Raw genomic sequence first — 23,723 nt, 5'->3', positions numbered from 1 at the left:
AGTTGCAGTCCAGAGTCCGCGTCCGTGTTGATGTTATATGTGGCGAAGTAGGCGGAGAGTGAGTGCGCGCTGGAAGAGTCTGTCCCCGTAACAACGCGTTGATCAATCAGTGAAACAACACCGTAGTTTGACTGAGATGCGGGGCCCTTGCAGCCGCGGGGGCCCTACGCACCTTGCGTAGTCTGCGTATAGGAAGAACCGGCTCTGTTGGTGATATGCCCTCTATTTCTCAATTTTCTCCCATTTGGGGTAATACTTTGTTTATTCCGGGCAGGGCAGATGGCGGTTTTAAGATTTGGGCTGATAAAGGGGTACAAAAGATTGGAGATTTATATGATGAGGGCACTCTTTTAACATTTAATGATCTTTGCTCGAAATATTCAATTCCCCAAAAACATTTTTTTAAGTACTTACAGCTGAAACATTTTATATCATCACATTGTGAGGCTCTTCGGGAACCGCCGCTGTCCTGTCTGGAGGACATTATGATAAAACATGGCAATGGGAAACGGCAAATTTCTATATTATATGCAACACTTGTCTCACATGATGAAGAATCCAGCAGTGATAGAATGAGGGCTTGGAGTTTGGATATTAGAGAGGATATTGATGAAGGTGAGTGGTCAATAGCATGTTTAAAAGCTCAAACACAAACGATCAATACAAGAATGAAGTTACTCCAGCATAAATGGCTAATGAGGACATACATTACCCCTGAAAAACTTAATACATTTTCCCCGGACATTCCAGATACGTGTGTGAAATGTTTAACCGAGAAAGGCACTTTAATACATTGTGTATGGGAATGTCCCAAATTGGTGGCTTTCTGGAAAATGGTTGTCTACACTTTAAGCAGTATTGTAAAATTTCAAATACCATGCACACCAAAACTCTGCATTTTGGGAATATATCCAAAGAATTACATGGTCAGCACTAAGCATAAGACTCTGATCAACTTTGGCCTCCTGCAGGCCAGGAGGATGATTGCTTTGTCCTGGAAAGACACTGAATTATCATCTGCGCAGTCTTGGTTGAGGGAGATGACAACATCAATCACATTGGAACGGTTAACATACATAACAAAGGGTAAAGCACAAGAGTTTGAGGAAGTATGGACGCCTTTAATTGACTTTCTTAAAAAATGATAAAATATGTCTGATTTCAGGTTGAGTGTGACTTATTTTATTTTATTTTGTTTTATTTATTTTTATTATTTTGTATCTGATTCATGTTATTTGTCATTGTTTTTGCTACATTGGAAAATTAATAAAAAACAGTGATGAAAATAAATAAATAAAAAAGAAGATGTGAAACAGAATCATCCAGGTCATGTTTCTCTAAAGGCTTGACTCTAACATTGTGAACCCAAAGAGCCAGTCAGCCCTAAGTAAATAGCCTGAAGTAATTTCTATAACTAAATTTAGTGAATTAAAGGTTTAACCAACGTAACACATACACGAAACTACCACTGAATGATGACACTGTAGAGTAAAGACTATAATGAAGTATTTATATGTATGCTGTTTTAGTTGAATATTGAAATATTAATGAAAATGATAGATCTTGTTTTGTACCAGTTCTTACTTGATTCTGCACTTCTGGCTCTTACAACAGTGCAATTTCCCCATTGTAGCACAATTTCTTTGCTAAAACTTCCTACATCAGACCGCTCATATTTCACTTGAGGTTGAGCTGCATGTGGCTCTCACTTGGCCTACATAGATGTGTGCAATAAACAAATTGAACAGACAAAGTTGACTGGTTATGTTATACAATACCAACTGTAATAATTATACATGCAGTAAGTTTTCAGCTTCTAGAAACAGAAAGTGGTGCTGCATACACCTTCCTGTGACATATCTGACACAACATATACAGGATTCATTTTTTTTCCACTGCCCACAATTACATCTTGCATGAAACATTGATTTTAATCTATTACGTTGTCCAATGGGCACAGGTACTTTGTGTGCTCCTGATATGGGAGAGGATCCTCGACCACACTTTCAAACAGCAGGGCCATTAGTTGGTCAAAGTAGACTGTAAACAAAGCACAAAACATTTGTCTTTGTAAAAGCATTGGTTGTGTTGTTTTTAATGTGACATACCTGAGGTAGCTCTGGTCTTCATGGCTCTCACTGTGTAGGCTCCACTCTTGAATTTTGGATACACTATGACATACAGCAGCATATGACGATTTGCCTTTTTTAATCATAATTCAAGGCACCAACCTGCACCCTAACATTTCACAAATAACACGGGGGCGTGAGCGAGACTGAGCCGCTTTTATAGCCCAGAGTGGCAGGGCCAGTGACATCATCTCTCTCCCCTCCGCTAATTGGGCGCCGAATTCAAAAAATCGAATGCAGTACAGACAGTTCGCTGCAGATGGCGCCTCACTGACGGTTTTAGGGATAAAGTTGATCTTTTAACTAATTTGCACTATCCTGTCAAAATTATGACCAGGATATGTAGACAACACTATAGGACATTCATTTATACAGTTTATCAGATATAGTCAGGCTCACCTCCACGCACAGCTTGGGTTCCGGATCCCAACTCCTGGAGAGAGGCTGGACTCTCCATTTTGCTGGAGTTGCCCGCGGGGAGAGGCGGCGGGCCGAGGTTGGTTTGCTTGTAGCCCCCAGCTCAGCCGCCACGTGTTGGAGTTCACCCCGGTGGACGAGAGGGTCGCGTCCCTACGCCTTCGGGTTGGGGACAGGTCTCTCACCGTTGTCTCGGCCTAAGGGCCCAACATCGGTGCAGAGTACCCGGCCTTCTTGGAGTCCCTGGGAGGGGTACTAGATGGTGCTCCGACTGGGGACTCCATTGTTCTGCTGGGGGACTTCAACGCCCACGTGGGTAACGACAGTGAGACCTGGACGGGAGTGATTGGGAAGAACGGCCTCCCCGATCTGAACCCGAGTGGTGTTCTGTTATTGGACTTCTGTGCTAGTCACGGTTTGTCCATAACGAACACCATGTTCGAGCACAAGGGTGTCCATAAGTGCACGTGGCACCAGGACACCCTCGGCAGGAGGTCGATGATCGACTTTGTAGTTGTGTCGTCTGACCTCCGGCCGCGTGTCTCGGACACTCGGGTAAAGAGGGGCTGAGCTGTCAACTGATCACCACCTGGTGGTGAGTTGGATCCGCTGGCAGGGGAGGAAGCCGGTCAGACCTGGCAGACCCAAGCGTGTTGTGAGGGTCTGCTGGGAACGTCTGGCGGATCCCTCTGTCAGTGGGGTCTTCAACTCCCACCTCCGGAAGAGCTTCACCCAGATTCCGAGGGAGGCTGGGGACATGGAGTCCGAGTGGACCCTGTTCTCCTCCTCCATTGTTGATGCGGCTGCTCGCAGTTGTGGCCGTAAGGTCTCTGGTGCCTGTCGCGGCGGCAATCCCTGAACCCGGTGGTGGCGCCTGGAAGTAAGGGATGCCGTCAAGCTGAAGAAGGAGTCCTACCTGGCCTTGTTGGCTTGTGGGACTCCGGAGGCAGCTGAGAGGTACCGGCAGGCCAAGCGTGCTGCAGCTCGTGCGGTCACAGAGGAAAAAACTCAGGTCTGGGAGGAGTTCGGAGAAGCCATGGAGGAGGACTATCGGTCGGCCTCGAGGAGATTCTGGCAGACCATCCGGCGCCTCAGGAGGGGGAAGCAGTGCTTCACCAACACTGTTTACAGTGCGGGTGGGGGGCTGCTGACCTCGACTGGGGATGTCGTTGGGCGGTGGAATGAGTACTTCGAGGATCTCCTCAATCCCGCCGTCACGTCTTCCAATGAGGAAGCAGAGGCTGGGGACTCTGAGGTGGGCTTGCCCATCACCGGGGCTGAAGTCACCGAGGTGGTGAGAAAGCTCCTCGGTGGCAAGGCTCCGAGGAGCTTTCTCACTCCTCGGATAAGATTCGAGGTGGATAAGATTCGCCCTGAGTACCTTAAGTCTCTGGATGTTGTAGGACTGTCTTGGCTGACACGTCTCTGCAACATTGCGTGGCATGGGGACAGTGCCCCTGGATTGGCAGACCGGGGTGGTGGTCCCTCTCTTTAAAAAGGGGGATCGGAGGGTGTGTTCCAATTACAGAGGAATCACCCTCCTCAGCCTCCCCGGTAAGGTCTACTCCAGGGTGCTGGAGAGGAGGATCCGGCCGATAGTCGAACCTTGGATCCAGGAGGAACAATGCGGTTTTCGTCCTGGTCGTGGCACACTGGACCAGCTCTATACCCTTCATCGAGTGCTCGAGGGTTCGTGGGAGTTCGCCCAACCAGTCCACATGTGTTTTGTGGATCTGGAGAAAGCGTTCGACCGTGTCCCTCGTGGTGCCCTGTGGGGGGTGCTCCGGGAGTATGGGGTCCGGGGCCCTCTGCTAAGGGCTGTCCGTTCCCTGTATGAGCAGCAGGAGCTTGGTTCGCATTGTCGGCAGTAAGTCAGACCTGTTCCCGGTGCGTGTTGGTCTCCGCCAGGGCTGCCCTTTGTCACCGGTTCTGTTAATTACTTTTATGGACAGAATTTCTAGGCGCAGCCAGGGGCCGGAAGGTGTCCGGTTTGGGAGCCTCAGGATCTCATCTCTGCTGTTTGCAGATGATGTTGTTCTGTTGGACCTTCAGCTGCTCTGGGGCGGTTTGCAGCCGAGTGTGTAGCAGCCGGGATGAGGATCAGCACATCCAAATCTGAGGCCATGGTTCTCCACCGGAAAAAGGTGGCTTCCTCTCTACAGGTCGGTGGGGAGTCCTTACCTCAAGTGGAGGAGTTCAAGTATTTCGGGGTCTTGTTCACGAGTGAGAGACGGATGGAGCATGAGATCGATAGACGGATCAGTGCGGCGTCAGCAGTGATGCGGTCGCTGTATCGGTCTGTCCTGGTGAAGAGGGAGCTGAGTTGGGGGGCAAAGCTCTCGATTTACCGATCGATCTACGTTCCCACCCTCACCTATGGTCATGAGATTTGGGTAATGACCCAAAGGACAAGATCGCGAATACAAGCAGCTGAAATTCCCCTCAACACGACATGGCTGCCGAGGTGCACAGCTCGGCAGGTGCGGAGTGCACGACGCTAAGACCTTTTAAACAACTGCAAAAAGGCTGGTCAGCAGTCTTCTACATAACTGCAATATTTGTGATATTGATGAGACATCAATACACTAAAAGAAACAACGACAACGACTGCTTTCTGGTGTCCAAAAGCCAACATATTATCTACTCCAAGCTTCTGCGTAATGGGTATGCTGCTGTAGCCCCAATTACACACGAGAAGAAGCGCGCAAATATGTCGAAAATGAGACTATTGCAGATGGTTATTGTACTGTTACTTGGCGGCGACATAGAGCGTGCCTCCTGGTCGCCTCCCGCGGGAGGTGTTCCAGGCATGTCCTAGTGGGACAAGGCCTCATGGAAGGCCCAGGGCACGCTGGTGGGACTATGTCTCCGAGCTGGCCTGGTGTCACCTCGGGGTCCCCCCAGAACAGCTGGAGGAGGTGTGTGTGGATCGGGAAGTTTGGGCATCTCTGCTGAGACTGCTGCCCCCACGACCCGGCCCCGGATAAAGCGGAAGAAAATGGATGGATGGATGGATGTTAAATGGTGCAGTGCATAGACTGGATCACATCAGACTAAAGGTGTGTACAGACCAAACGCTTTTCGGGCGTCAAAAACGCACCTAAAGCCTGTAGTTGGACGCGTGTGCTTACCTGAAGTCAGACGCTTGTCACAAATGTCACAGATGCTCTGGCTGCACGTCCGCGTAGGTTCGTAGCGCTACAACAGGCATCCTCGAGGCCCAAACACATTCCCAGTGCAGATTCAGCCACTGATATAAGTTTTCTAGTCTGTGCTTTTAATCCTGGGTGTTTAGGTAAAGAAACACTGACGTGTGTCTTTGTAAAAATCCCAGAGCTGCTGTAGCGCCGGTTAACAATGAAGCTTATGATTGCGGCTGTCATACCATCTTTTTTTTTTTTTTTTTGTGGGCCGTCATAGCATCTGCCCCGGTGGCTCAGCTACAATGTATGTCACTGTTGGAGAAAGCTCCTGATTGGTCGACGCTCGCAAATTTCTCCAAAAAGTTTAACATTTCCCAACTCTAGCGTGGGCCACGCTGGACGCCCTGGAGGCGCCGCACAGGAGGCGTGTGACTCGCTGCGGGATATTTTGACGCTCCGTGAGGCGCGTCCTCCATGTACACTGCGTTCCAAATTATTATGCAAATTGGATTTTTGTGTCAAAAAGGTAAAAAAAAAAAACAATAATAATGAAACTCATGGATGGTATCGTGTCTTGGGGCTCTATGAATCACTGACATTAATCTCAGAGACCTGGGATGATTAGTTGTCGGGTTAAGCCCAGTTAAGGGAAAAACTACTGAAAAAGGGTGTTCCACTTTATTATGCAGATCATCATTTTTAAGCAATATGGGAAAGAAAAAGGGACTTTCTGCTGATGAAAAGCGTGAAATAGTTGAATGCCTTGGTCTAGGTATGAAAACCTTCGATATTTCATGAAAGATTAAGTGTAATCATCGTACTGATCAGAGATTTGTGGATGATTCAGAGCACACTCCAATTTGTGCAGATAATGGCACAATATGGACGGTTTCTGCCAGACAAACACATCAGATTAAGAGAACAGATGCTACAAAGCAGCATACAGGTATTTGAAGCTGCTGGTGCCTCTGGAGTCTCCCGAACATCAAGGTGTAGGACCCTCCAGAGGCTGCAGTTGTGCATAAACCTTCTATCCGGCCTCCCCTAAACTGTTCATTGAAGCTGATGAACAGAAACGGCTGCAGTGGCTCAAAAATACATGAGGACTCATTTTCAAACAGTCTTGTTCACTGATGAGGCCGTGTGACCCTGGATGGTCAGATGGATGGAGTAGTGAATGGTTGGTGAATGGCCACAATGTCCCAACAAGGCTGTGACGTCAGTAAGGAGGGGGCGGAGTCATGTTTTGGGCCAGAATCATGGTGAGAGAGCTGGTCGGCCCCTTTAGGCTCCCTGAAGGTGTGAAAATGACCTTTGAAAAATATGTGGAGTTTCTGACTGACCACTGTCTTCTATGCTACAAAATGAAGAGCCGTGTTTTCCCGAACAAGATCCTCTTCATGCATGACAACGTACCATGTCCTGCTGTAAAGAAAACCTCTGCATCACTGGCTGCTATGGGCAAAAAAGGAGAGAAACTCATGATGTGGACCCCCTCCTCCCCTGACCTCAACCCTGTTGAGAACATTTGGAGCCTCAACAAAAAAAAAAAAAACATCTATGACGGTGGGAGGCAGTTTTCATCCAAACGGCAGCTCTGGGAGGTTATTCTGACATCCTGCAAACAAATCCAAGCAGAAACTGTCCCAAAACGTTCAATTTTAATGGATTTAAGCATTTTACAGCTGCTATCACACAAGGGCTCCTATGGTAAAATATAACTTGACCTGTTAATATTTTTTTGATTGAAATAGCTTTTGATTTCAGTAAATATGACCTCCTGATGCTACAAATACAACAAATGACCATTTTCAGTTAATTACAAGCTTTATAATGTATTGAAACGATGAGTTGCATAATAACTTGGAACAGTGGATTTTGAGGTTTTTACTATATTTATTTTTGAAAAAAATACTGTTATCACTAGGAAATTTTTTCCACCACATTTAAATGATCCTCGACCAGTTAAAGACTTAAAAATTATGCTGACTCTCATTTGAGTTGACAATTTAGAAAATCTTAGAAAAATGTCATTTGCATAATAATTTGGAACGCAGTGTATTTTCCATGTAAACCTGATGCTTTGCTGCGTTTGGTGTGAACACACCTTAGAGTCAGTTAACTGTTTAGCGCATGCGTTGGCGTCCGGATGGCTAGCAGTGACGAGCTCTTTTACAACTCCAGTTTTAACTGTTTTTTTTTTAACATCACTATAGTTTAAATCACCCCTCCTGGAACCGCCACCTTAACGTGGTGGAGGGGTTGGAGCACCAGGGGCTTCGTGCCCCTTGTAGGGTCTAAGAGGGCAAACAGGTTAGACAAAGAGCGGTTCAGAAGCCCCTTATGAGAGACCAACAGGCCCTTTAAATTGTGAGGCCGTCCTTCTGTGGACCCACCACCTGCAGGGGGAGCCGTAAAGGGGCTGGTGCAATGTGAGTTGGGCAGCTCCAACAGCTGCCCCACGACCCGGAAACGGACAAGTGGAAGAAAATGGATGGATGGATAGTTCAAATCCCGGATTGCGTGCCCGTTTTTAACATTATTTTACTTGGATTTTACATTTTTATACACTTTTAAAACGCTTTTGACCTTATATTGGACTAGTACGTATGCTGGGGGTGAGCCATGGCCCTACTCACCTCCACGCCCAGTTGCGAGAGCTGCTCCGGCCTCAGCCAAAAGGTCGCGGATCTTGAACATCGGATTGCAATCTTGTTTAAGATCCAAGACGAACGGGACTCCGAAGTAATTGTAGGCAAAAACTTGAGCCAGTCCCACCAGTGCCCAGCTCGCGGACACAGCGCACTTTTCCCGGAACGCCGCGGAGCAGTCCAACGCTACAGTCACCTGTCCGGAGCAGTCTGTGTTGTCCGGTCCTGGTGCTGGACCGATGAACTCGACCCCGCGGAAGTCAGACCAGTGGACTACTGTTCCGGCCTGCAAAAGTCGCCGCAAGTCTGCCCCCAAACACAGTGAAGGAATACCGCTGGGAAACAGATTCACCGCCCTGAACCAGGGGCTCACTCAGTCCGGGACGCCAACTCCACGACTCTCGGCTTGCAGCGGACCCCCAGCCTCAGCCACACGTCGCGGTAGTCTGCACTATACCCCAGCTCCTGGCTATAAGAACGGATCACCACCTCCTCTTGGCATATGCCATGAGAGCGAGTTCCCGGACCTGGGCTGCCCACTACCACGCGTGAGTGAAGCGCAGACACAACGCGGAGACCGCGGCTCCTCCGAGCACTCGTGGTGAGCCAGGGGGTCACACCGCCTCTTCCTCCCCGCGCATGCCGGGACCGAGCGCCCGGGATGAGCAGGGGGGTACCTCCGCCTCCCCCTCGCACACGCCGTGCCATAGCGTTCGTGGTCTGCCAGGGGGTCAGTCCACTGTTCCGTCCAAGCGCAGGTCGGGCCGCAGGGCTCGGCGTGGGCTTGGACGCTTCTCCGCTGTGAATGTCGGTCAGACCTGGAGCTGGCATCGCGTCTCTGCGGCACCGCCAGGCATCATTTCCACGCCAGACCCGTCCGTCCTAGTCCTTGGCACGTCTATGGTCCGCCACGTGAAAGTCATTAACAGCCACACCTCCTGCCACCCAGGTGCTCGCGTGCAGGACATCAAGAACTCCGCCCCAACCATCCTCCACAATCACCCGTCAGTCTCTACAGTTGTCATTCACGCAGTTACCAACGATCTCAAATTTCAACAGTCAGAGCAACTCAACCAGGACTTCATCTCACTCATCAACACAATCAAAGACAACAAAAAAACCTGTATCATCTCTGGACCCTTCTCTGCCCCCTGTTTTGGGGATGGGAAGTACAGCAGAGTGAGGCTGCTTCACCTGTTTTTAAAGAAATACTGCAGAGACAATAACATCCCATATGTGGACAATTTTTTAACCTTTTTTAACAGACCTGAATTTAAACAAGACCGACTACACCCCAACCTTTCCGGATCCCGCCTCCTCTCACAGAACATTGAACTCACCATAGAATCATCATGAAGGTCCCCCTCCACACCCACCAGAATGAATATTCCAGTTTTAATCAGCAGAGAGCAGATCAAAGGTAATACCACCACCCGTAATGTTAACACCAATAACCTCAGACCTGTTCCCAAATCACAACCACCACACACTCCTGATAATATCCAATCCCCTAGAACGGTAAACATGGCCCTTTTAAATGTCCGCTCTCTGCTGAATAAGTCTTTTATTGTAAATGATTTGATTTTAGATGATAATCTTGATTGTTTGTTTTTAAAGAGGGGGTATTGTGCTTTTTTCAGTCCCATAGCACCAGTCTATATCACAGTACAATGATGACAAACCTTCTGTTGGTCTGTAAATGCAGTAAATTAGAATAACTGCTTAGTATAAAATTGCTCTCTCAAAATGGCTGTAGTGAATGTCTTGAAATAGGCCTCTGTCTCTTTAAGAACCTCTGACCCTTTCAGACACGCCCCCTCCACACTGTCTGTGGCATCAGTGGGGAGGGGGTTCTGCATAATACCCCCCCTTTAACTGAAACCTGGCTGGGTGCAGATGCAACACTTGTTCTCGCTGAGGCCTCCTCACCTAATTTTAGCAGTAATTTTTCTACCAGAAATGGTAAAAGGGGAGGTGGCACTGCCTCTATATGTACAAATACTCTTGCCACCAAACCTATTTTATTTGATCATTACATGACTTTTGAGCCCCACGCAATTGTTTTTAGTAACCCCCCGATTTTATGTGTCACTATTTATAGACCGCACAAAAATTGCTCGCTTTTTATCAGTGAATTTTCTGAATTTTTATCAATTTTACACAGCCCGATCATTTTAATCGGTGATTTTAACCTACACATAGACTACCTTTTAGACCCCGTTTCAACAGAGTTTTTAAATGTTCTTAATTATATGGATTTTACCCAACACGTCACGCAGCCAACTCACAACTGAGGACACAGTCTGGACCTGGTCATCACGTATGGCCTGTCCACGGCTGTGTCCTCTGTCGTCGACTTGGCTGTCTCTGACCACTACTGTGTGTTCTTTAATGTCACCGGTTTGATTCAACGGGAGACCTCGGTGAGAACTGTCAGGAAACGTTATCTTACCCCTGAAGTGGCTGCAAATTTTATTGATGTTTTAGAGAAATGTCCTCCTCTTGTTTTACCTGCTCCCCCTGATTTTATTGTTGAAAATTTTAACAGCAAATTACAGTTCGCCCTGGACACAGTTGCTCCACTTAAAACAAAAAACATTAACATAAAACACATTTCTCCATGGAGAAATGAAGAACTTAAAAAACGCAAATGCAGGGTGGCGGAGAGGAGATGGAGGATGGACAAAATAACTATAAATTATCAAATATTCTCTGAGCATCAAAAAATATACAACAACGCAATAAGAAACGCACGCAATAACTACTTTTCAAACCTAACCAGTATCCATGAAAATAACCCCAACATTGTATTTTCCACCATCGACCATTTGTTCAACCCGGAATTTAACAAAACCCATTTTAAAGTGTCTGACTCCCTTTGCGACGCGTTTGCAGACCACTTCGTGGAGAAGGTGGACACTATCAGATGTAATATTTTATCCTCCCAAAATAATATGGTTTTAAATGCATCTGGGTGTCTGCCTTCAGAGGAAACACTAGACAGTTTTGTCCTGGTTAATGCTGAGATGTTTGATAAAGTTTTCTCCTCAGTGAGGCCCACCACATGTCTTTTAGACCCGGTCCCAACGCCGTTTTTTAAAACATTTTATGGATCTTTTAGAGACGAGCTTTTAACCATCATGAATTGCTCTCTTCAGACTGGGGTCTTCCCTGCTGCATTTAAAGGGGCGGTGGTGAGGCCCCTGTTGAAGAAGAGCAATTTGGACTATAAAGATTCAGACCAGTATCCAATTTACCATTTTTAAGCAACATTTTAGAAAAACTTGTTTTTAATCAACTTAATGATTTTATAACTGCACAAAATGTCCTTGAAAAATTCCAGTCCGGCTTTAGGGTAAACCACAGCATCGAGACCGCCCTCTTAGAGATTTTAAATGATTTTAGATTAAATTATGACTCACAGAAGGTCACAGTGTTGGTTCTTCTGGATCTGAGCGCTGCCTTTGATACAGTCGACCACACTATTCTTTTAACTCGTTTAAAACACATGGGCCTCTCTGGTGCTGGACACAAATGGTTTACTTCCTACCTCACAGACAGGACGTTCATGGTGAGTGTGGATACTTGCTCCTCTAAGGTGCATGGAATTACATGTGGTGTGCCCCAGGGTTCGATTTTAGGCCCAGTGCTTTTTAATCTGTATATGCTCCCTCTTGGTGATGTCATCAGGAGACATGGAGTCAACTTTCACAGTTATGCTGATGATACACAGTTATACATCTCCATGTCTCCTGATGACACCAGGCCAATAGATGCACTTTTTAACTGCGCTTTAGAATCAAATCCTGGATGGCAGAAAACTTTCTCCAGCTTAACCAGGACAAAACTGAAATGTTAATCATCGGTCCTGAGGCCCAAAGAGAGAGACTTTTACCCAAACTACAGTCACTGTCTTTAATCCTTCCTCACAGGTGAAGAACCTGGGTGTGATCTTTGACTCTGAGCTGGCGTTTATTCCACACATTAAGAATATCACAAAGATAGGTTTTTACCATCTAAAGAACATAGCCAGAGTCGCCCCATTCTCTCTCGGACCAACACGGAGACGCTCATGCATGCTTTTATCACCAGTCGTATCGACTACTGTAATGCCCTGCTTTCTGGTCTTCCCAAAGAGGATCTCAGGTTTACAGCAGCTCGTGTCCTGACGAAGACCAGGAGGCGGGACCACATTACACCGGTTTTAGAATCGCTGCATTGGCCCCGTGAGTTTCAGGATCGATTTTAAAGTTCTTTTAATGTTTTTTAAATGTCTTAATGGTCTTGGTCCTTCTTATCTTTCAGAACTGCTTTTACCCTATGAACCTTCACGGCCCCTTCACTCCTCCGGCAGGGGTCTCCTAGTTATTCCTAAAGTCAACAAAAAGACTCATGGTGAGGCGTCGTTCCAATATTACGGCTCTCGCCTCTGGAACCACCTGAGGAGGAGCTCAGGGCTGAGGAGGAGCTCAGGGCTGAGGAGGAGCTCAGGGCTGAGGAGGAGCTCAGGGCTGAGGAGGAGCTCAGGGCTGAGGAGGAGCTCAGGGCTGCAGAGAACGAACATGTTTTTAAGAGCAGCTCAAGACCCACCTTTTTAGCTTAGCTTTTAGCTGATTTCTATTTACTTATTTATTCAGTTATTTTTATTATTATTTATGTTTATAATTATCTCATTATACTAGTTTTTAGTTAGTTTTACATATATGTTTTTAGTATTTGCATATTGCATTTTTAGAATTTCCAGTGTTCCCTCTGCCCCGGGAGCGGTGGTCGGCTGTGGCTGTGTGGGCACTGTCCTCTGGGTGCCCGGATGGAGGTGTGGTGCTTCTGCTGCACCTCCGGTGGGTGTCCGGTGGTGGTGCCCTGTGGCTGTGACTGATGTGCCGCTCCCGGTGCAGACGGCTCCTCTAATGGCATTTCCTTACCTGGTTCATCTGTACCCAGACTCAGCACTACGTCCATTATCTCATCGTGTGTGTGTGTATGTGTCCCTGCGTGTGTGTGTGTGTGTGTGTGTGTGTGGCTGTGTGTGTGTGTGGCTATGGGGAGGGGGGTGGGGTGAGCAGTGTTGTCTGTTTGGAAGAGTGGGTGGTTGGGTGGGCGGGAACTGCTTTTAATCTGTAAAGCACTTTTTGTTACAACCTTGTATGAAAAGCACTTCATAAATAAAGTTTTGATTGATTGATTGATCTCTGTTGTAGCCACAGCTAATGTAATGCTTTAAATGACTTAAGGCCTTCATTTTGGCATAATTCTTTGATAATGCTTAATTCCTTTTTTTTTTTTTTTTTTTTTCAGTCAGAGCAGAACAGCAGAAAATGTCAGTTTATTTCATATAATACGATTTCAATCTTGGTGAGGAGTAAACGCATTCAATCTAATACAATTATTGAAAAGAAAAAGGCCAGGCATACATTTTAGTTCATTGTGATTTAAATATAACAATTACGTTGTATTTAATCACAATAAACTACCGCCCCTGGATCTCGCGGATGGTCGGTGCCTTTGCAGCTCTTCACAGGGTCAAGGTTGAACATTTCGGCTCTTGGTCTCTCACAGTTACAGTGTGGTTTCGGGAAAAAAGTTCAGATACGACCAGTAATGAAAAAATTAAAAGCAGATCCTGGAAAAAATCTTCCATCTTCAGATCCAAGTTTGTCCAGGGACGGCATCGAAGGAAGCCACAACACACATTTTTTTGCTTGTTTTCCTAATTTGTTTCCCGTATTTTTGCTATTTTTTATTACTGACATTTCCCTATTCCCCTAAATTTCTTGTTTTTATACACATTTGCTTTACTTTCGCCACAATTCCCCATTTTTCTCACATTTCTTGACAATATTGTAAATTTGCATGTCTTCCCCACATTATTGATCCGTTTTGTAGTTCTAGATGACAAATATTTTAGTATAGTTATAGATAATGCTTAGTTCCAACACACGACACACAGAAACCTAATGAGTTGTAGAGGTGTTTATGTGATTTGAAATGTTGACCATGGTTAACTCAGAAGTAACACTGACAGAGTCTGACAGAGAAACACAACAGACACACACTGTCCAGGAGTATGAAAGTACAGCTTAAAACATCGGTCTAAAGTGACAACCTGCTTATGTTTTGCTACATAGGTTTCAGGTAAATGTTGAAATGTGTGTTAATGCCATGCAATGACATGTAGAGTTAGTACTGTATATTCAGCTTGGGTCTCAACGATTGTTTCATAATATTCACATGTAGTTGGTGTTGCATATACAAGCACATACAAGTACATGGAAAGGCTTACATTTTAATAACATCATTTGCTGATGAAAAGTATTTTAGGTGGTGGTGTACACAGGTTACCAACCATGTCTTAATAATAATAATAATGCATCGGTTTTATATAGCGCTTTTCTGGACACTCAAAAACGCTTTACATTGGACTATTCATTCACTCCATACTTGGTGGTGGTATGCTACTATTGTAGCCACAGCTGCCCTGGGGTAGACTGACAAAAGCGAGGCAACCAGTCTGCGCCATCGGCCCCTCCGACCACCACCAACCACTCACTCATGCATTACATTCGCTAGGCTTCCTGGTGTTACTAAACGGTCTGCCATCCAAGTACCGACCAGGCCCTTCCCTGCTGAGCTTCCAAGGTCTGACGGGATTGGGCAGAGCAAAGGCGGTGTGGTCTTAACCAAAATGTAATGGAACTAAATAAAGCGAAAGCGCTTCGAGGGCCTAATGTAGGTGGGAAAGCGCTCTATAAAACCATTAATGACCAGCCTGATTCTATACAGTCTGGTACTGCTCCATAGAGAGTAGGTTTCCCTGCGGCGCACTAAACCAACTTTTCAAAATACCAGCTGTTAAGGATTGCTCTTTGGTGGATTGCTTCTGTCCTGGAGAGTCAAGAGCAACTGTCCTTTGACACCAGTGTTAATTTCGTCATAATTTTAGTCAAAGTGATATTTTTGGCTGACCAACATTAAACTAAAACTAAATTAAAAGTACTAAGACTAAAACTGTGACAAAAATGTCCAGATAGTTTTGTCATGTGACTAAATAAAAATGAAAAGAGACAAAAATCATCAAAATATTCAATGACAGTTTGAAAGAGCCTCTTGTCATTTCAATCCACTGCCAAAGGAACAGCTCTGAGCTTTGACCATGTGAAAGAAGCTCCATGAAGCAGAGGACCTTGATTAAATATCATTATAATACATATTTTAAATGTAAAGTTGACTTAATTCATTTTTAGTCAACTTAAACCAGACTAAAATTGTAGAGAACTATTCAACATTTTGGCATAAAAAAAACACTAAAACTGAATTAAAATATGTTTAAAAAATGAACAGCGTTTGCCCTTTGATTTTGAAGCGACCTACAGCAGTCCCCGCTCAGACCAGACTGTGAACAGGTCATACGTCACATTCCTCTCATTGATTCAGTCCGTTTCTTAGTTCCACCTCGCATTCGCATTGGACTCCACAAGTATATTCAATTCATTAGGAACCCGAGCCAAACAAGCTGTACTTTCCTGCTGCTCTGCACAATAATAGGTTGAGGACTAAGTTTGGAGGAAACCAGCTTCCATTCTTTTAAGGCATACATACTGGAACAGCACAGTGATATAAAACAAAGCAGTAGAAATCATATTAAAACAGGACGCGTATTTGAAGAACACTCTGGTATCGTTGCATATAGAAAAGGAAGTCTGTTTGGGAGGATAGGCACATGCAGTGATGTAGGGTCGCTCCCTCATTTGTTCTTCGCAGCCAGTGGTTTGCGGCTGATCTTTTTGGTCTTGTCGTTGTTCTTCTTGGGAGGTTCGGGGTTGGCTTGCATGTGTCGTCCGTACAGGCTGTCAACACACAAAGAAGAAATAGAACTATCAGAGTGGTATGTTTAGTTATCACCTCGAGACACTACCGACACAACCCAGATGACATTTAAATCTCCAGAGAGTGTCACCAGTCCATATCACTGTGGAAACTTGATAGTCAGTCCACTTCCGGGTATCTGTCCAGCATTGACACGCTGCCCCCTTTTGGCTGGTGCAGGTAATGTGTCCTGTGAATGCAAAATCAGACCTTGCCTGGCTCTGCCATACTATTCCCTGTCCAGTTTGAACGGGCGGGCCTAACGCACACAGATTGTCAGTGAAATAAACCAATCAGCAATTAGCGGACGTGACCACAGCTGTGTCCAATTCAGAAAGTATTAACTGAATATAAACTGACGAGAACGCGGAGGCAAAATCCTCGACTACTTCATCCATGATTAGTTTTCCAGGTTTAAAAAAATCAGCTTCATAATAGAAATACAGAATTCAATTTACAATTTTACAAGGTACTGTTGCTTAATGAAAAAAAAAAACATGCCAACAAAAAGTATATTGTTCAGTTAAAGAACATTTATTTTGACTGACCTGATAAATTTAAACTGTAATACATTGTTTGCAGCCTATTTATTTATTTGGTCAGGACAGTGCATGTAAATGAACACACAAGACTCATGCCACACCAGATTGTAGCCATGGGCTAATTTCCATCTGTCGTCTCTAATTCACAGTCACAAACACACTCTTTTTTCTCTATTCATCTTGGCCTATTATACACGTTTTCGAAACGTTTCCGGGGAAACCGGAGCACCTGGAGAAAACCTACGCAGACACAGGGAGAACATGTAAACCCCACACAAAGGCCTTGTTGGCCCGGGAGCTATCCATACCTACAATTAGCTCGCTGACATGATTATTGATGTAGCAAGATCTAATTAGTGATCTGTTGAAATGAGTGGACACTTTCACTGTGTCATTTGTATGCAGCACACTGGAGTGAGCAGCAGGGGGCGCCAGTTCAATGGACCAACATCAGACAGACTAATTTTGTTATTTGCTGCTACCGTCAAAGCACTTAGCATTTCTTTATTATTTCACCGTTATATCTTGTTTACAGTCTGATACAGCGACCACATCACTGCCGATGTTGCACTAATCCGTCTGTCAATCTCCCGCTCCATCCGTCACTCACTGAGAACGAGACACTTGAACTCTCCATTTGAGGCAAGAACTCTCCACTGACCAGGACAGACCCATGGACTTGGATTTGGAAGTCCTGGAGGTCCGGATTTGATGAAGCCAACAGAACATCATCATCTGCAAACAGCAGAGATGAGATCCTGAGGCTCCCAAAATGGACACCCTCCAGCGTCTAGCGGCGCCTACAAAAGAAAAGTGATGACCAGAACTGGTGACAAAGGGCAGCCCTGGCGGTGACCAATATGAGACCAACAGTTTTGACTTACTGTCTGTCTAACTATCGGCCGGATCATCCTCTCCAACACCCTGGAGTAGACCCTACTGGGGAGGCTGAGGAGTGTGATCACTCTGTAGTTGGAGCACACCCTCCGGTCCCCCTCAAAGAGAGGGACCACCCCCCCCGGTCTGCCAATCCAGAGGCAATGTCCCTGACCACCACGTGATGTTGCAGAGACGTGTCAGCCAAGACAGTCCTACAACATCCAGAGACTTAAGGTACTCAGAACGAATCTTATCCACCCTCAGAGCCCTGCCACCGAGGAGCGCTCAGCCTGGGTGATGGACAATTCCCCCTTCTCTGCTTCCTAATCAGAGGATGTGAAGGACTTTGATTGCGGTATCAGGCTGTTGTGATGAAGAAGAAGCCGAGTCTGCGAGCAAAGCTCTCGATTTGTATGCAAGTGGATGGAATTAGTTTTGCAGGGTGGCTGGGCGCACCCTTAGAGATAGGGTTTGAAAGATATTTAAAAACAAGTTCAAAAATGTAAAAAATATGTATATTCCTCCCCCTACATGTTCTAGCAATGTCCTATTGGGTGGAATGATCCCAGACCTGTTCACCACAACTGCCTCTTCAATCCTGCACTGTCACTCAAAAGGGTGTTAATTCGGGTCCGAAGTGCCGTCATGTACGAGCTTAATATAGAAGGTGCAGTTACACGCCAGACCTGAGGTGGCAGTAGTGAGCATAAAATGATGAATTTGCATCTAGTCCCTTTAACATAAAATTATGCTATGATGTTTTATTTTTAATTTTTGGGTCATTTGCTCAGACGGTTGCACCACCTGACACATGAGGATGGGGCGGCTCATCCTCATCCACCTCCACTCTGTGGTGAGCTCCACCCTGGACCCGCTGCAGTTTGCCTACAGGCCCAACATCGGAGTACAGGACGCCGTCATCTACATGCTACAACGGACGCTACATTGAGGAGGTGGACAGTTTCAAGTACCTGGGTGTTCACCTCAACAATAAACTGGACTGGTCCCACAACACCAACTCCCTGTACAAGAAGGGCCAAAGTCACCTCCACCTTCTGAGGAGACTGAGGTCGTTTGGAGTGAGCAGGCCTCTGCTCAGGACTTTTTATGACTCTGTGGTGGCCTCTGCTCTCCACTACGCTGCCGTGTGCTGGGCCCCGAGCCGCACAGAGCGGGACAAGAACAGACTGAACAAGCTGGTCAGGAGGGCCACCTCCGTCCTGGGCTGCCCCCTGGACTCTGTGGAGGAGGTGGGCGGCACGGTAGCGCAGCAGTTAGCGCCTCCGCTTCACAGCTAGAAGGTCCCGGGTTCGACTCCCACCAGGACGGGGCCTTTCTGTGTGGAGTTTGCATGTTCTCCCCGTGTCTGCGTAGGTTTCCTCCTGGTACTCCGGTTTCCCCTACCACTAAAAACATGTGCAATAGGTGAATCCTCCAGCCAGGTGATTCTGACCATCAGCCTGGCTCTACATCATGGAGATGGGTCCCCTGGCGCGGCACAGCCGTCGCCCACTGCTCCTTACGGGTTGCCCCAGCGGCATCGAAGGATGGGTTAAATGCAGAGGACGAATTTCCCTACGGGGACAATAAAGTATACAAAAAAAATAAAAAAAAATAAACAAGGGACAGGAGGGTGTTAGCCAAGCTCACCTCCATCATGGACAACACCTCCCACCCACTGCACGGGACTGTAGAGGAGCTGAGCAGCTCTTTCAGTGGAAGCCTGAGACACCCTCAGTGCAAGAAGAAGCGCTACCACAAGGCCTTCATCCCCACTGCTGTCAGACTGTATAACGAGACTGTAAAGTAACATGTGCAAAAACCCCTCTGCAGAATACATGCAATAATCCCTGTATTTACATCACTTAACTGCGTCACTTTATCAACCACTTGCACTATGATGTAAACCTGCACTTCTAACACTGACTATAACATTGTTTGTTATCGTCTGAGGTGTGAAAAACATTTAAAATATATAAATATATATATATACTATCTACTATATATATATATTATCTACTAGCGAGGCCCGGCCAGGCCGGGCCTCGCTAGTCTCCACATTTGATCTTCTGAGATGATGAGTTATTACAAAGAAATGTCCAGTATAGTCCCTATAATCCGTCACTCAGTATAGCTGTAGACCCGCACTAAGTAGACCAGTGGTTCCCAACCCATTCCAAAAACTATGGCCACTACAAATGTGTAAAATAATGAATGCTAAAAATAATTTCAAACCAACTGCAATTGGAGTGTTTGATGCACCCGTGCTCCTGTCTTATAAACTACAACGACAATATGTTCGCTAAACTCAGGGAATAGAATTCAAGAGACAGTGGAATAATTATGGATATATATTCGGGGTTCAGCTCTCACGGTTCAGTTCACGGTGCAGGACCCGTGGTTTGGTGCATCACGGTGCAAGTGCAATATAAAAAATAATAAGTTGGTTGTGAAATGAAATAGCCTAATGATCGTCATTGAAGTATTATTTGATACTTAAGAATGAGGCTCGGAGATAGGTTGGTATTTATGTTTACTTAAGCGTACTTGGGAACAGAATACAACTGCAGGGCATTGCTATGCTGGTACTATCGCCAAGTGTATATCACTCCGCCTTAGGTAATATAGTTCCAATACGTATCACAACAGTCATTAGACAGTATTTATGCAAGTGCAATATATATATATATATATATATATATATATATATATATATATAAAAAACCTCTTCCTCACCCTCCGCGGGCGGTCTCTCTCTTTTTCCTCCTGCTCGGGTCCTCTACCAGAGGCCTGGGAGCTTGAGGGTTCTGCGCAGTATCTTTGCTGTTCCTAGAACTGCACTTTTCTGGACCGAGATGTCTGATGTATTTCCTGGGATCTGCTGGAGCCACTCCTCCAGTTTGGGGGTCACTGCCCCGAGTGCCCCAACGACCACGGGCACCACTGATGCCCTCACCCTCCAGGTTTTCTCCAGCTCTTCTCTGAGCCCCTGGTATTTCTCTAGTTTCTCATGTTCCTTTTTCCTGATGTTGAAGTCTTGGTATTGCTATGTCGACCACAATGGCTTTCCTCTGCTCTTTGTCCACCACCACAATGTCCGGTTGGTTCGCTATTACCATTTTGTCCGTTTGTATCTGGAAGTCCCACAGGATCTTGGCTCGGTCATTCTCGACCACCTTTGGAGGTGTTTCCCACTTTGACCTTGGGGTTTCCAGCCCATACTCTGCACAGATGTTCCTGTACACTATACCAGCCACTTGGTTATGGCGCTCCATGTAAGCTTTCCCTGCAGCATCTTACACCCTGCAGTTATGTAAAGCTGGATTGTCTCATTGGCCTCTTTGCACAGTCTACACCTGGGGTCTTGTCTGGTGTGATAGATCAAGGCCTGCTCCTGTGCAGCCATGATGAGCCTCTGTGCTGTCCTTTAGTCCGCCTCTGACTAGCCATTGGTAGGATTTCTGTATATCCGCCACTTCAGTTATGTTTCGGTGGTACATCCCGTGTAGGGGCTTGTCCTCCCATGCCGGGACCTCCAGCACCTCATCTTCTGTTCCCCATTGTCTGAGACATTCACTGAGCACGTCATCTGTCGGAGCCTTGTCCTTGATGCACTTATGGATCTTGGATGTTTCATCCTGGATAGTGGCTCTCACACTCACTAGTCCTCGGCCTCCTTCCTTACGGCTAGCGTACAGTCTCAGGGTGCTGGATTTGGGGTGGAACCCTCCGTGCATGGTTAGGAGATTGTATATATATATATATATATATATATATATATACATACATATACATATACATATACATATACATATACATATACATATACATATACATACAGTGGGGAAAAAAAGTATTTGGTCAGTTTCACATAGACATTCTATTGGATTTTGGCCAAATACTTTTTTTCCCCACTGTATATATATTATTGAAATGTGTTGAAAGTCTGTTTAAACTAAAATAGGTTTGTAGACTAAAGTTATACTTGAAATGAATGGATCAAATTATTTTTAAAAGAAATACAACACTCGGACACGAAAATAGGCACGCCATGTCATTGACCCTTGCCATGTTCAAACCACCAGATGCCGCTGTTAAGTATCATACTGTATGATAACGCTGTGCAGAACTGTACCAACATGATCAGGGATCACGCACACCTTTAACAGAGATCTCTATTACATCACAACACCAGAACACAACAATGTGAGCATCTCTGCTCGCACACAAACTGATCAGATATGTTCTATATGATGACCATGCAGTGCCAACGGTGTCCTCACGGTTCCATGGGCAGTCTCTGCTAAAGCCGCGTCCGTGTTGTACATAAACAGTACAGATGTGAACAGTGGGGCTGTCACGTCTCTCCCATGGGTGCTCCCCACACCAAAGAGCTCACCCGACTGGAAAGGCCCTGCTCCTGCTGCAGCCCTCAGAAATAATTGTCTCCCTCACTTCCCTCCGCGCTCTGTTCTCCCACTGCCTGCCGCTCATTTTAATGCACAGAGAGAGGGGAGAAGAGCAGCGATGTGCCCATGCGGAGATTTTAAAGATGGGCTTGGCAAACCAGTACAACTGAGGTCTATAAGAGCCCACACTGTGGAGGGGTGGTATGTGAAAGAAGACCGTAAAGGTAGCAGTCAGAAACGGTTGTAGTCATGTAGATAATAAAATGTCCTCTGCAGAAAACTTCAGAAGAAAAGCTGCTATTCCTATAGTTGGACTCATGAACAGTTTATATCTCAGTCTTCTCTCTAATAACATTCCTGGACAGGTGTTTGTAGAACCCTGGTCTGCATATTTGACCCTAGGGATAATTGGCCATTTTTTTCTAAAGCAGCGAGCCTTTGGAACACTCTTCCAAACAAAATTATTTCATGCACAAACTATAGTACATTTATAAACCTGATCGAACAGTGGTTTTTACCAAAGCAAACCTGTCGCACTGAATGACTGTGATGTAAGCGGTGTAAACGATGAGTGAGTGATAGTTTCCTGGAGTGGGAAGTGTTTTTAGTGACTGAAATGATACTCCATGTATTATTCTGTGTACATTTTATGAACCTTTAATATCAAACTGGGACTGCGGAAATGAGCATGTTTGCTATATCCTGGCACATGACACCACTTCTATTTTAGACTAATGTCTTCTGTACATTATCCCTGATAAAATAAAAAAAAATAAATTCAATTTCATCCTTCCACAAAGGCACTGTGGAGGACAGCAGAACAGCACCCAGGGACCCAGGGTGTTGCTCAGGAGTAGCTACATACAAGATTGATCTACTATGTATGTTTATAGTTCATGGGAGTGTCTAGTGCAGGTTTTCCCAAACCTTTTTGGCCACAACCCCCCAAAATTGCCATGCCAACAATTCAGACCCCCACTGTAAACAAAACTATTGCCTCTTACTACTTCCAAAACATTTCAAATGAAGTGCATGTCAAGCAGTGAGACAGTTGGTTTTGATATTTGGTTGGAATTCACAAATCATATGCTGTATTACACATACATTATACTAATAGAGGCTATTTCTTTTATATTTCACCTTGAAATCGTCTTTGAACCCTTACGACCCTCCCAGAGGGTACGGCCAAAATCTAGTCTAAACCAAGTTTTCACCCGAATCGAACCAGCCTCCTTGTTGGCAGGCATCGTTATAAAATGTGGGATTTTCCCATAGACTGCAGTGCCCTGCAGTAAGTGTATGATAGCAAAGTGACTTTATGTGTATTGTTTATAAACCGAGATTCTGCAGGTGACAGTATACACACATCAACTGGGAAAAAAAGTCCATGGCTATTTAATTTTCATGAGCAAAAAATCTGGCCCAAAAGTTGAAACTGCGGTGTCTGACAAATAGATCCTTACAGTTTGAGATCTACGTGCTACAGACAACAATGAAAGGTTTCTCTGATGTGGAAAAAGGAAAAAAGCCTCCCCCAAAACAGACCAGAAGGGCTTAATCCATAATCAGTCTACAATGCCCACTTGCTTCATGTTGGACTGGTGCTGAGCGTCCGTCAGAGAAAGCAGACAGGTCCCAGTGGGGAGGTGAGCCGGGGCAGGGTGCTGGGGTCCCATGGGTGCTGAAC

General features: G+C 45.7%; 1 protein-coding gene across 1 annotated transcript in view; it reads right to left on the bottom strand.

The window, feature by feature from the left end:
* Nucleotides 1-15,368: 15,368 nt before the first annotated feature.
* Nucleotides 15,369-23,723, bottom strand: part of rsu1 (Ras suppressor protein 1) — a 29,180-nt gene continuing 20,825 nt past the window's right edge. Inside the window, exon 9 of the mRNA XM_079575979.1 lies at nucleotides 15,369-16,187. Coding sequence (XP_079432105.1) covers nucleotides 16,085-16,187 — 103 coding nt within the window. The 3' untranslated portion in view covers nucleotides 15,369-16,084. The remainder of the gene's footprint in view (nucleotides 16,188-23,723) is intronic.

The sequence above is a fragment of the Gobius niger genome (assembly GCF_951799975.1).
Source record: "Gobius niger genome assembly, chromosome: 18".
NCBI classification, from domain to species: domain Eukaryota; kingdom Metazoa; phylum Chordata; class Actinopteri; order Gobiiformes; family Gobiidae; genus Gobius; species Gobius niger.
The sequence above is the reverse complement of the archived record's forward strand: the minus strand, read 5'-3'. Positions and strand labels throughout refer to the sequence as shown.